The 13,233-nt window shown below is 47.5% G+C and overlaps 1 protein-coding gene and 1 pseudogene across 1 annotated transcript in view; both read right to left on the bottom strand.

Moving 5' to 3' along the window:
- Nucleotides 1–500: 500 nt before the first annotated feature.
- LOC136311158 (large ribosomal subunit protein eL24-like) lies at nucleotides 501–4,548 on the bottom strand (annotated as a pseudogene).
- A 4,849-nt stretch (nucleotides 4,549–9,397) lies between these two features.
- Nucleotides 9,398–13,233, bottom strand: part of RASGRF1 (Ras protein specific guanine nucleotide releasing factor 1) — a 73,731-nt gene continuing 69,895 nt past the window's right edge. The window contains exons 26-27 of the mRNA XM_066238285.1: nucleotides 12,803–12,871; nucleotides 9,398–9,752 (exon numbers count right to left, since the gene is read on the bottom strand). Coding sequence (XP_066094382.1) covers nucleotides 9,660–9,752; nucleotides 12,803–12,871 — 162 coding nt within the window. The 3' untranslated portion in view covers nucleotides 9,398–9,659. The remainder of the gene's footprint in view (nucleotides 9,753–12,802; nucleotides 12,872–13,233) is intronic.

The following is a 13,233-nucleotide window of genomic DNA, read 5'->3' on the forward strand; positions in this document are numbered from 1 at the left end:
GTACTCATTAACCAAATTCCAGGGCAGAAGATTGTTCCTAGGGTAGGGAAGACAGCTGTTTTTCACCCAAAACAAGCATTTTAGTCTTTCTGCTGAGAAAGTCTTATTAGCAGCTGTAAGGTTCTTTTCTCTGTTTTGCAATCTAAAGAAAGGAGGACTATGATATAGAAGAGTCTGAGTGTGAGATAAACAAATGCAACAAGGAACATGTCGAACTAAGGACATGTTCACAGCTATAGCTTTCTGGGGAGGAAGGAGATTCGGACCTGCCTGCAATGCTTCAAGCTCCCAGTGAGCCTGGTTCTTCACTGTCATCATCACCCTGCAAAGTGGCAGGTGGTTGATCTCAGGTGGGGAAACTGAGGCTCCAAGAGTTGATGGTAACTTTCCCAGTCAGTGTGCAGAGGGAGCCTGAACCCCTGTACTGCAATCAGTTATCTGCTCTCTCTCTCTTTTTTTTTTAAAGTCAGGTCTTTATTTAAAAAATCTGATCTGCCAGTTTAGTGTTTTTCACCAACACGAGGAGCAGAAACCTTCACAGGCTTCACAATCTTTTGCTTTGTACTCCTTTGGTGGGAGCCTTAGCAGCAGCCATTGCTGTCTTTTTAGATGCTTGCATAGCCTATTTTGCTTCCTTGGCAGCCCTGATAGCTTGTTTCCATTGAGCTTTCCTAACTTCATGTTTCTGATTCCTGTTGGCCATTATATCACCAAGAGATGCACCAGAGAGGGCCCTCTGGAATGTGACTGCGCAATGAGTTCTTTTCTTTTGAATTTCTTCCAACTATTCCTTCTTGTGCTTTCTTCTGTAGAGGATAGTTTATCAAGGATTCCTCTTGAAAAAGAATACTGACTCATATTTTGCACTTAGAAACCAAAAAATCTTCCTGTTGGTCCTGGTGTAGCGCCTCCTATGTCCAGGGTAGATCTTGTACCCACGGAGACTGCACATTTTGACTGCAGCTTCCAGGAAGAGTTATCTGCAGGCATTTTGATCAGAGCCTGTAGGGCTAGGGTGTTGAATCTGAGCTAGATTTCACCTCCCCCCTCCTTCCCTCTGGGTGTGCTCCGAGACAAATGTCTCAGGAAAGACCCTGCATGGTTACTATTTGAAAAGTTAAGTCACTGGCCTTGGGATAAGGCGCATCCCTCTGCAGGTGTCCTATCCTTTAGGTGAGCAGGGACTACCCCACCTTTCTACCAATTCCAGCTGTCTGGGGAGTGCAAAGAAAGGCCTGCTGGAAAGGGATTTTACAGGTGAAATTAAAGCTTCAAATCAGCTGACTTTAAATAATTACCTGGACTATCCGAGGGGCCAAATGTAATCCCAGGCCCTTCAAAGCAGAAGAGGAAGGCAGAATAGTAAGATGAGGCAGAAGTCAGGTCAGAGAGCTTTGAACCATGAGAAAGACTCCACCCACCAGACCGCCTTTGAAGGGGCCATGAGCTAAGGAATGTGGGTAGCCTCCAGACTCTGAGAATGACCCCGGCTGACAGCCAGCAAGAAAACAGAGACCTCAGTCCCACAACTGCGTGGAACCGAATTCTGCCAACAACCTGAATAAGCTTGGAAACAGATCCATTTCATGGCCTCCAGAAAGGAAGGTGACCTGGCTGACACCATGCTTTTGGCAAAGGAAGAACTGGAACAGAGGAACCTGGAGCAGAAGAGCCTGGAGCAAAATCCATGTGGACTTCTGACCTCCAGAACCATAAGATGAAAACTACGTGTTGTTTTAAGTCTCTAAATTTGGGCCCTGGCTGGTTGGCTCAGTGGATAGAGCGTCGGCCTGGCATGTGGATGTCCTGGGTTTGATCCCCAGTCAGGGCACACAGGAAAAACAATCATCTGCTTCTCCACCCCTCCCTCTCCCCCTTCTCTCTCTCTTCCTCTCCTGCAGCCAGTGGCTCAAATGGTTCAAGCAATGGCCCTGGGCGCTGAGGACAGCTCACAAGCGTGCCAGCCTCAGGTGCTGAGGATCACTCAGTTGATTTAGCATCAGCCCCAGACGGGTTGCCAAGTGGATCCCAGTCAGGGCGCATGCGGGAGTCTATCTCTCTATCTTCCCTCCTTTCACTTTAAAAAAAAAGTCTTAAGTTTATAGTGATTTGTTACAGTCATGGGAAACTAATACATCAGATGAAGTGCTCAGGTTGACAGCTGCCTCTGGTGACCCAGGACTGGGTGTGGCCTCAGGCTCCGGCACACATGGAGGTTGGGACATTTCTGCACTGGGGGACTGAGAAAGGAGAGCAGGTCTTACCCTCCTGCTCCAGAGTCATCACATCCTTTAGAGATATCTTTAAAAATTCAGAATTTTTATTTTCTATTAATAATGGCAAAGAAATTAAAATTGACAGAGAAGGATGTTTCAAAATGGTTAAATCTGAAGATGAATATAAGTAGACAGTGCCACTTTGGACTCTGATAATGATGGTGAAATGCATTGCCCCAAATCTCAGACTGAGTCTTCATGCAATGATATGACTTTAGATGACTTTTCTCCACCAAAGGGCTCAACGGTTGAGCACTACAGCCAAAGTCACATGGATAATCAGTAGTAGAGGCATGGCTCAGTTCCTCTGACAATAAATTCAATCAATGAATTTGCTACATTTTGTGGTCTTCCATGTACAGTCTGTTTGTTTTCAGAGCTCCAGGAAGATCCGTGCTTGCTGCAGCAGGCTGGCCGGCGAGGCCGCTCATCTTTAGGGGTATCTTAGACGTAGCCCCCAGGGCTTTACACGAATAAATTGTCTTAATTTTCACTTTTTATTCCTACTTCATAGATGAAGTGACTCAGGCACTTCTGTGACTTGCCTAAGGCTACACTCCTAGTAAGAGAGTTAAGGTGTGAACCCCTGGCCAAGGGAGTCCCAGTTCTCCACTAGAGCAGGCATCCGCCCCAGGGAGGGGAGCAGATGAAGGAAGGTGAGCCAGAGACCTGCCCACCTTCCTAACCTCCAGGCCTCACGTTCCCTTGGGCAGCAGCAGTGTTCAGGCACTCCGGGCAGTCCTGGGTTCCATGACTTCCGGCAGCCTGCCTCTGGCTTACTGTTCTGCTTGACTGTTGTCTGCTGATCCTTTTTCTTTAGGCTGAGTGCGCTGCTTTGACCCCCCTACCCCAAACTTTATCCCCACCTCAATAGACAGCTATAGGTTTAACAGGTTTGCCATGTCACTTGTGGGTCAACATCTAAGCAGACAAGCTGGGCCCATCACAGATTCATCTCTGCACTCCTCTGCTAGCATCTTGTGTTTTTGTTGTTGTTGTTTTTTACAGGGACAGAGAGAGAGTCAGAGAGAGGGATAGATAGGGACAGACAGGAACGGAGAGAGATGAGAAGCATCAATCATCAGTTTTTCATTGTGACACCTTAGTTCAGCAGTTCTCAACCTGTGGGTCGCGACCCCGGCGGGGGTCGAACGACCAAAACACAGGGATCACCTAAAGCCATCGGAAAATACATATTTATTATACAATACATTTTTAAATTTCCGATGGCCTTAGGCGACCCCTGTGTTTTGGTCGTTCAACCCCCGCCGGGGTCGCAACCCACAGGTTGAGAACCGCTGCCTTAGTTGTTCATTGGTTGCTTTCTCATATGTGCCTTGACCGTGGGCCTTCAGCAGACCAAGTAACCCCTTGCTTGAGCCAGCAACCTTGGCCTTGGGTTCAAGCTGGTGAACTTTTTGCTCAAGCTGGCAACCTCGGGGTCTCGAACCTGGGTTCTCCACATCCCAGTTCGACGCTCTATCCACTGCGCCACCACCTGGTCAGGCTCTGCTAGCATCTTGTAATAATAATAATTGCAATGACATGATATAACAGCTACTGTTTACATGAATTTTGTTATTCTGTGCTCACAACCCTGCTTAAGCACAGAGCCCGAGACACTGCAAGGACCATGTGTGTCGTAGCTGTAGCAATAATTATTAGTTATTCTGAGTCCAATGAGGCTTGTGGTATTGCAGGTGATATTTGAGGGGCCTTGGGTCCTGAATGGGAGTGATGTGGAGATGTTGTACTCACCTCCTGATGAGACCTGTGGGTGTCAGGGAAGGACCCTGGAGAGGAACAGGAGTGGGTATATGTGGCTTGTGGCTGGGCAGGAGGCTTACAGGCACTGAAGGGAGAGTAAGCAGCAGTTGGGAGGGGCCATTCCCAGAAGAGGCAGTGCTTGGAGAGGGTCAGCAAATGTGTCTGGACCCTGCCCTGCATGAGTGAGACATTCCCGACTCCCCTTCTTGGTGGTGAGAAATGGCCCTTGATGGTTTCTGGGTCATGAGTCATTTGGTCTGAGTGTTGGTAATAATTGCCCAATAAACATACATCATTGCATGTGCTGTGTGATAAGGGCCAATAAGGAACTGGTTGGGGGAAAATGGAATCAGGCTCGGTGAGAAGGAGCCTGACCAATTTCACCATCAGACTGTGTTGTGGCACCTCTGGTGACTCCTTGGCCAGCCACTCGGGGCCCCATTGACTCCTCTCACCTGCCGCCTTCCTGCTGCTTGGACTCTTCACCTGATCCCTGTGCTCCCATTATTCCGATTCTTTACCTAAGACACCGCTCTTCTCCCCTCCTCTCAGCCAGAAAACCAGGCTGTTTCTATTCCCCCATGGCCCAATTTGAGATGCTTTCTCTGAAAGCTCTCTGACTAGTCTCCCCCCTCCAGCCCCCACCATCACCATTTTTAATTTTAATGCTTATTTTATTGATATTAGAGAGAGAGGAAGGAAGAGAGAGAGAGGGAGAGAGAGAGAGAGAGAGAGAGATACAGGAACATTGATCCACTCCTGTATGTGCCCTGACTGGGGATCAAACTAGCAGCCTCTGTGCTTCTGAATGATGCTCTAACCAACAGAGCCACCTGGCTAGGGCCTTTTTTTTTCCTTTCCTTTTTTAAAATTATTATTATTGTTTTAACTGGAATGAAATCTATATAACAGTTAATTAACCATTTTGAAGTATACAATTCAGAGTTCTCCCATCAAATGATCTAACTCTTCTCTGATCGCGGAGTACTTTTTAATGAGGAGGCCAGTTACCTTCAGTTCTTGCCCTTACTTTATCTTCTCAAGGTGAAATTCACATAACATGCAATGAACCATTTTAAAGTGTATACTTCCAGGGCATTTAACACATTCACAGTGTTTGCAAACCATCACCACCTCTCTTTAGTTTCAAAAGTTATTTACCCCCAAAGAGCACCCCACACCCACTGAGTAGTCAATCCCCTACTAATCCACTAATCTGCTTCTTTTTGGACTTGTCATCTAAAAGGATCATATGTCGTTTGTGACTTTTAGGGTCTAGCTTCTTTCCTTTGGCTTAATGTTTTCAAGGTTCATCCAGATTATATGGTATGTATCAGTATTTTATTCCTTTTTAAGATGAACAATATTCCAGTGCAAATATATGCCCCACATTTTGTTTATGCATTCATCTCTTGAGGGACATAGGGGTTGTTTCCACCCTTTGGCTATTGTGAGTAATGCTGCTGTAAACACTTGTGTACAAGTTTCTGTGTGGACACAAATTTTCCGTTTTCTAGGGTCTATATCTAGGAATAGAGATACTACATCATATGGTAATTGTATGTTTAACTTTTTTATTTAAGAGGAGATAGAGGGACAGACTCCCTCATGCACCCCGACCAAGATCCACCCAGCAACTCCATCTGCGGCTGATGCTCGAATCAGCTGAGCTATCCTCAGTGCCTGGGGCTATGCTCAAACAAATCAAGTCACTGGCTACGAGAGGGGACTAGAGAGAGAAGGAGGAGAGGGAAGGGAAGAAGAGCAGATGGTTGCTTCTTATGTGTGCTCTGACCAGGGATTGAACCCAGATGTCCATATAACGGACCAACACTCTATTCACTGAGCAAACCAGCCAGGACCTGTTTAACTTTTTGAGGAACCATCAGACAATGTTTCACAGCAGCTGCACTATTTCACAACGCCCACCAACAATGTATGAGTTTCCTGTTTCTCTTGCAGAAAGTTATTTTCTGTTTTTCTTTTAAAGTTTTTTATCATAGCCATGTTAGTGAATGTGAAGAGGTAGTTCACTGTGGTTGTGATTTGCATTTCCTTTGTGACCACTAACGTTGAGCTTCTTTTCATGTACTTATTGGCCATTAGTATATCTTCTTTGGAGAAATGTCTATTCAAGTCTTTTGGCCATTTAAAAAAATGATTTGTTGTCTTTTAGTTATTGAGTTGTAAGAGGTTTTAAATATATTCTGGATACTAAACCCTTTTTTTTTTTCTTTTTTTTTTTTTTTCTTTTTTCTTTTTTGAGAGGAAAGGAGAGAGAGAGAGAGAGAAACATCAAGTTGTTCCACTTAGTTGTGCCATTGATTGCCTCTCATAAGTGCCCTGACTGGGGCTCGAACCGGTGACCTCAGTGGTTGAGCTGGTGACTGTGGGCTTGAACCCGTGACTTCAGCACTCTGGGCTGATGCTCTGTCCCCTGCACCAGCTAGGGTAAGGATAGTAAACCCTTTTCTTTTTTTTTCTAAACCTTTTTCAGAGACATGATTTGCAAAAACATTTCTCCTATTCCATATGTTGTCCTTTAACCTCAGATACCCAGAACAGGGATTGCTAGTGTTATTGTTACTTTTAAAGAAATTAGTAATTATTTTAAAGTTTCACCAAGTTTTAGTTTTTTTTTTTGTTTTGTTTTGTTTTTTGTGACAGAGAGAGAGAGAGACAGAGAGAGGGACAGATAGGGACAGACAGGCAGGAAGGGAGAGAGATGAGAAGCATCAATTCTTCATTGGGCTCCTTTGTCTCCTTAGTTCAATTGCTTTCTCACATGTGCCTTGACCAGGGGGCTACAGCAGAGTGACCCCTTGCTCAAGCCAGCAACCTTGGACTCAAGCCAGCGACCATGGGGTCATGTCTATGATCCCAAACTCAAGCCAGCGGCCCTGTGCTCAAGCTGGTTATCCCCCACTCAAGCCAGATGAGCCTGTGCTCAAGCTGGTGACCTTGGGGTTTCGAACCTGGGTCCTCCACGTTCCAGTCTGACACTCTATCCACTGCGCCACCACCTGGTCAGGCCCAAATTTTAGTTTTGAACACATGAATCAGAAGTACAATATATTGAATGATATAAACCATATATAGGGTTTTTTTCTGTGAGGTTCTCAATAATTTTTTTTTAGGTTTTGTTTATTCATTTTTAGAGAGAGAGGAGGAGGGAGGAGCAGGCCACTCCCACATGTGCCGTGACCAGGCAAGTCCAGGGTTTCGAACCGGCGACCTCACTATTCTAAGTCGATGCTCTATCCACTGCGCCACCACAGGTCAGGCCAGTTCTCAATAATTTTTAAGAGTGTAGAGGGGTCCTGTTGGTCAAAAAGTTTGAGAACTGCTAGTGTATTGTGGTGGCAGAGCTGTCACCTGGCTGCAAAGATAGTTAGGAGGATAACATCAACTGGATCTGGTGTCCCTTTGGAAGTGGGAGTCATGGTGACCTCTGGATTTCTGGGTTGCACAACTGGGTGTGGGGCTGGGAGTGCAGGTGTGGTTGGGAGTTGATGAGGTCAGTGTGGTCCTGCTGAGTTGGAGGTGGCAGTAGGGCACCCACGTGAAGGCGGCTTCTGGGTCATTGGCCCTGGGTCTGGAGCCTGGAGAGTGGTGTGGGCTGAAGCTAGAATGGAGGGGGTCTTGGCTTTGTGGGTTTCCACTCTCCAGCCGGAGCACAAACTCTTGGCAGTCAGGAACTCAGGAATGAGGCTAGGTGCATGTTGCCAAGGGATGCAAGCACAGGGCTTGACAGATGCCTGGGTGGCACCTTCATACTCCCATAACAACAACAACCTGGCCTCCTGCCCCCACAGCGGTCAAGGCATCCATCCACACGGCCACTGTTGGGAATGAGCCTATGATCATTAAACACAGGGCGAGAGCAAAAACTGGTGAGGAAGCAGCCAGATGCCAATGGGTGGCACCATTTGCCATCACCAACTCACTTTACTCAAAGAATGCTGTGGACCTGGGGAAATCTTCTCTTGTGTAATGGACTTATAAAGCTCTTTCAGGCCCTGTCTGGTTGGCTCAGCGGTAGAGCATTGACTCGGCATGTGGCAGTCCCAGGTTTGATTCCCGGTCAAGGCACACAGGAGAAGTGACCATCTGCTTCTCCACTCCTCCCCCTATCCCTTCTCACTCTCTCTCTCTCTTCCCCTCCCACAGCCATAGCTCGATTGGTTTGAGCACATTGGCCCAGACACTGAAGATGGCTCCGTGGAGCCTCTGCCTCATGCACTAAAAATAGCTCGGTTGAGACAGTGAGTCCCCACAAAGCAGGGGTTGTATCCTTGAATCTTGGGATCTCTGGTCCCAACCCAGGGCTCAATAAGGACCAAGTGTTCATCAAATGTCCCTTGAGTGAATGAATGAAACCCATGAAAACTCTCTGTTCACCCTGAGATAGAATAGATTTATTAGCAAGAGGTAATCAGGAAACATATATTTTTACAAAACTGGAAATTTTTTTCCAAACAAGCTGTAAGTTGAAATGTTTGTAGGACTTGAAATAGAATTCTCATACCACTAGGTATTGCTTAACAGCAAAAGTTGTCTGTGTCGCAGTGGAGCATGCCTGCCACGTCAGAGTTATCCTGTGTTGTCTGTTCTGTACAATGTAAAAAATAGATGTAATATTCACAGAATAAGCACTACAGTACTATATTCCTGCTAGAAGGCATTTAGACAGGACTACAGTATATGCAATAAAAACACTTGGTTATTGGTTTCCTAAATTCTACAGTGTGGTACTATTTTCACGAGGCATACAGACTCAAGAGCATCTCAACGTAAGCTGGGAGGGACTGTTAGGCGTCTGAAGGAGGAAAAGTGACATTTTTTGTGTGTTCCTGACTCGCAGTGAATGCCGGGCAGCGGTCGGCAGAAGTCGACTGTGTTGTGAATCTGTTTCCCCTTGTGGGTTCCAGGGTCTCGTCCGGTCTGACTGAGGCCGCTGTTCATGCCGTCTATCTGGTGTTATTCCTAGAGCAAGGAGCGGCACGGGGGCTGGACGGAATGACTGGCGGTGTTGCTGTTGTGGGGTGTGGTCCTCTGTGGAGAGGACTCCTGTTAGTCCAGGTGCCTGGGAGACAGGGAGTTCCGAGACCTGTGGTTCTGGCTGACAAAGCTGCTTGGAAATTGGCATCACCATCAGCAGGAAGATCTGTCGATGACTGAACTTCAGGGTATGGTCCCCCCCCACCCGCCCACCCCCACCCTGTTATCACCACTACATGAGACATGCTGGGAGGGTGCTGGTGGCCACTCAGCCCAGGGCCTAGGCTGGGGAAGGACAAAGGCAGGACTTTTCCTAAGATCATGTATGCATGGGTTTTGTTTTCCCTTCGGAGAAGAGCGAGGGGTTGGGCAGGACAGACTAGGAGACAGTTGTTACAGAGACAGGCACTGCAGGAGACGAGGGGTGGGGTGGGAGGTGACGTCAGGAACAGTGCAGAGAGTCACAGTCTGGTTCTACAGGAATCTAAGTACAAGAGTGGATTTGTATTCTTGGAGAAGCACATACTGAAGAGGAAAACCCAGAGAAACGGAACAAATATGTACAGTATCGTATAGCGTGTGTCTGGAGGAGCATTGGGTCCCGGCGGAGCGGCTTCAGGTGGGGAGTTTGGGTTCTATTCGGAGAGAAGACTCGTACAGGCTTTCTTCGTCCATTACAAAAGAGTGGTCCAGTAAATACTGGGTTACCTGGGAAAAGGAGGAGAGAGAAGGGGATGGCGGGGTTATGGGACCTCCATGATACTGTGACTGTGGACGTCAGCATCTCCCATGAACAAGGCACTCTTATGGGGGGTGCATGCAGCAAAAAAGGATTAAGCAGTGTTTTGTCTTAATATTATGTGTCTTATGTATATATATATTTTATTTTTTATTTTTATAATAGAGACAGAGAGAGGGAAAGACAAGGACAAAGCTGCTTGGAAATTGGCATCACCATTCCAGGCAGGAAGGGAGAGAGATGAGAAACATCACTTCTTCGTTGCGGTTCCTTAGTTGTTCATTGATTGCTTTCTCATATATGCCTTGACCAGGGGGCTACAGCAGAGTGAGTGACCTCTTGCTCAAGCTAACAACCTTGGGCTCAAGCCAGCGACCTTGGGCTTCAAGCCAGCGACCATGGGGTCATGTCTATGATCCCATGTTCAAACCAGCAACCCCGCGCTCAAGCTGGCAACCTCAGGGTTTCAAACCTGGGTCCTCTGCATTCTAGTCCAATGCTCTGTCCACTGCACCACTGCCTGGTCAGGCAGTATTATTTTTTAATAGTGTCTTAATATTTGTCTTAATAGGAGTATAAAGTCACATGTGGTCAGAATGACCCTTAACTGCTGCTGCTCTTTGGTTGAACTAGTAAATGAAGTATTTTGAACTCATATTAAAAAAAAAAGAAAAAAATATACAAAATGTCAATTATAGAATCTAAGTGGTGGGTGTGTATGGGTGTTTGCAATTCTTTTTCTTTTTAAAGAGAGAGAGAGAGGAAGGGAGAGAGATGAACAAGGAAAGACCAGAGCTCAAACCTCACAGGCAGTCCCAGCTTCAAAAAGAGTCTCCAAGGCACATTTATTTATCAGCTGTTTGGAACCAAAGGTTCAGTTTTCCCCACAGTATCCCAGAGCAGAGGGAAGACAAAAACTATTCTTATTATTATGTGTTTGAGAATCTTCTTCTTTTTGTTTTTTTAAGTGAGAAGAAGGGAGATAGTGAGACAGACTCTCTCATACACCCTGACCGGGATCCACCTGGCAACCTCTGGTCTGGGGCTGATGCTCGAATCAACTGAGCTATCTTCAGTGCCTGGGGCCAATGCTTGGACCAACTGAGCCACTGGCTGTGAGAGGGGAAGAGGGAGAGAAGGGGGAGAGGGAGGGGAGGAGGAGCAGATGGTTGCTTCTCATGTATGCCCTGACCCAGGATTGAACCTGGGATGTCAACATGCTGGCCTGATGCTCTATCTACTGAGCCAACTGGCCAGAGCCAGGTTTTTTGTTTGTTTGTTGTTGTTATTGTTTTTAGTATTTGGGAATCTTCTGATAGCTGCTGAGAAAAATCCAGCCTCTGTTGAGTGTGTCTGGGCTGAAGGGTAGAAGCAGAGGTCTTATACGCTGGTTACCAGTCACTGATAAATGATTTGATTATAGGTCAGACTAGTGAATCACACCAGTCCCTACAGGACTTCACGGCCATGAGAAATGGATTTGTGTTTTATGCCTCGCCAGTAGCTTCAAATGAACAGCCCTGTCCAGAACACATAAATCTGGACCCTCCCAAACCTTCCTCCACAATGAGCACACTCAAGACCAATTTCCCTCCAAAGTTCTGCTTTAGAGAGAGACCGGCAGCGAATACCACCAGTTGAAGCCGCCAGTGAACAGATCTGAAGAGCAGCGGCATTTATCTGCAATGCACATTGCAGCTTGAGTGGGAGTGTAAGGACAAAGGGCCCAGGGACTGACACAGTGCCTGGTCCATCGTCCATGTTCAAGAAATGTTTGCTGAACGAGAGAATGAATGAACAGCAAGGAGGAAGCCACCAGGGCAGAAAACAGAAAAAAGAAAGAGGGAAGTCCAATAGGAGCTTGATTTTCTGGTGTGCTTGGGGTATGTCTGGAGCTAGATATTTTTTGTGAACCACAAGCTGGAAGGTGACGATGCCGGATCTAGAGGACTGGGCAGAGGAAAAGGCCGTAGGATTGGGAGCCAGAGACTGGATCAGCAAATCTCAGTTATGTTAGCTGCAAAACGGGGCCTGTGGCGCAGGGTTTGAAGGGTGAGATGAGAATAACAGGCCAACCACACTCCGTGCCACCCCGCCATCTACTAAAACGCACAGGAGTCCAGTTCCGTCAGCCCCCTTCAGGGTCTCCCATCGTCTTTAGGTCAAGGTCCCGGGTCCTAGGAGCTCACATCCCATCTGGTTCAGCCCCTCTGAGGCCACTTGGGCCTCTGCACCCCTCAGACTGCCCCTCCCACCTGGGCCCCGCCCAGGAGGGTGTCTCCTCCTCCAGGAGCTTTCCCAGGCGGTCTGTGTAGCCCTGACAGGCACAGGCTGGGGCTCGCGCTCTCACAGCTGTTGACATTTTTTCCATTCGACAGTCTAAGGGGAAAAGAGGTCAGTGCCCCTGACAGAACAGTCGGGTATTGCGGGTTTTAAAAATTCTTGTGGCACATTGGTTAAAAAAATCACCAGTATAGTGAACTGGCTAAATAAATGGATTTCTCTGCAGCTGTAAGGAGTGAGGATGCTTTGCCTCAATAGGAAGTGATCTCTGAGATATGTTATTAAGGAAAAGAGTATGATGCTGCTTCAGTGTACAGAACATCCGGTTGTGTTTGCATAGACACGCAAAATGTAGGGGAACCTGGTGGGTGGGACTTTCCCTCACCTGCGTGCCCTCCATAACCAGCGAGCATATTTCCTCTCAAAGAGGTGTAATAAAGGCTGGCTTTCTTGCTTTGGGGGGAATCATGATTATCAACCCTCCCGGGCAGGTACAACTTACTCAGACAGGAGTGACTAGATCCTCACTAGCCCAGTGTGAAGGGGGCAGAACTCAGTGCCACTTAGGGGACAGGGAACAGGGCAGGCTTCCTGAGAGAGCTGGTGTCTGTTGGGTCCCCAGGGGAAATTCAGGGAGGGATAGTGGTGGGTGTGGAGGAAGGTGGGGATAGGAAGACGCCCGGACAGAGCACCTGTGCTTAAAAGCAGAAGTGACCCTGTAAATGCCACAGCTTACCTTTGCTTGGTGTTCTATTTTGTAGGCAGTTTGTTGAAACTGGCGAATCTCCCGGATAATATGGGATATCTGTGGGAAGGAAGGGGAGTTCTAGATAAAGACAGGTTTCTCTCTGAGTGCCACCGCACTGTGCAGGACAGAAGGGCAGCCATCGCCAACCAAGGCTGCTGCCCGTGTCCTGATTCCTGTGCGCGCCAGTACCTAGGCCTCTAGCAAAGGTGACAGGCGTCTGCCACGTCCTAAGCGCCTACGGTGTGCAGGCTTCCAGACTGTGCTTGACAGAGAAACCCCTTCCATTAAGGCAAACCCTTCGGTGGGATCCCAACACAAGCACAGGCTCTCTGGTTGAAGAGGGAGGGGGAAGGGGTGCTGAGAAGCCGGGCTCCCTGCTCTGGGTGCGCCTCTCCCCTCCCAGGCAAACCTGCTCGCTC

Source organism: Saccopteryx bilineata, chromosome 7 (genome assembly GCF_036850765.1).
Source record: "Saccopteryx bilineata isolate mSacBil1 chromosome 7, mSacBil1_pri_phased_curated, whole genome shotgun sequence".
NCBI lineage: Eukaryota > Metazoa > Chordata > Mammalia > Chiroptera > Emballonuridae > Saccopteryx > Saccopteryx bilineata.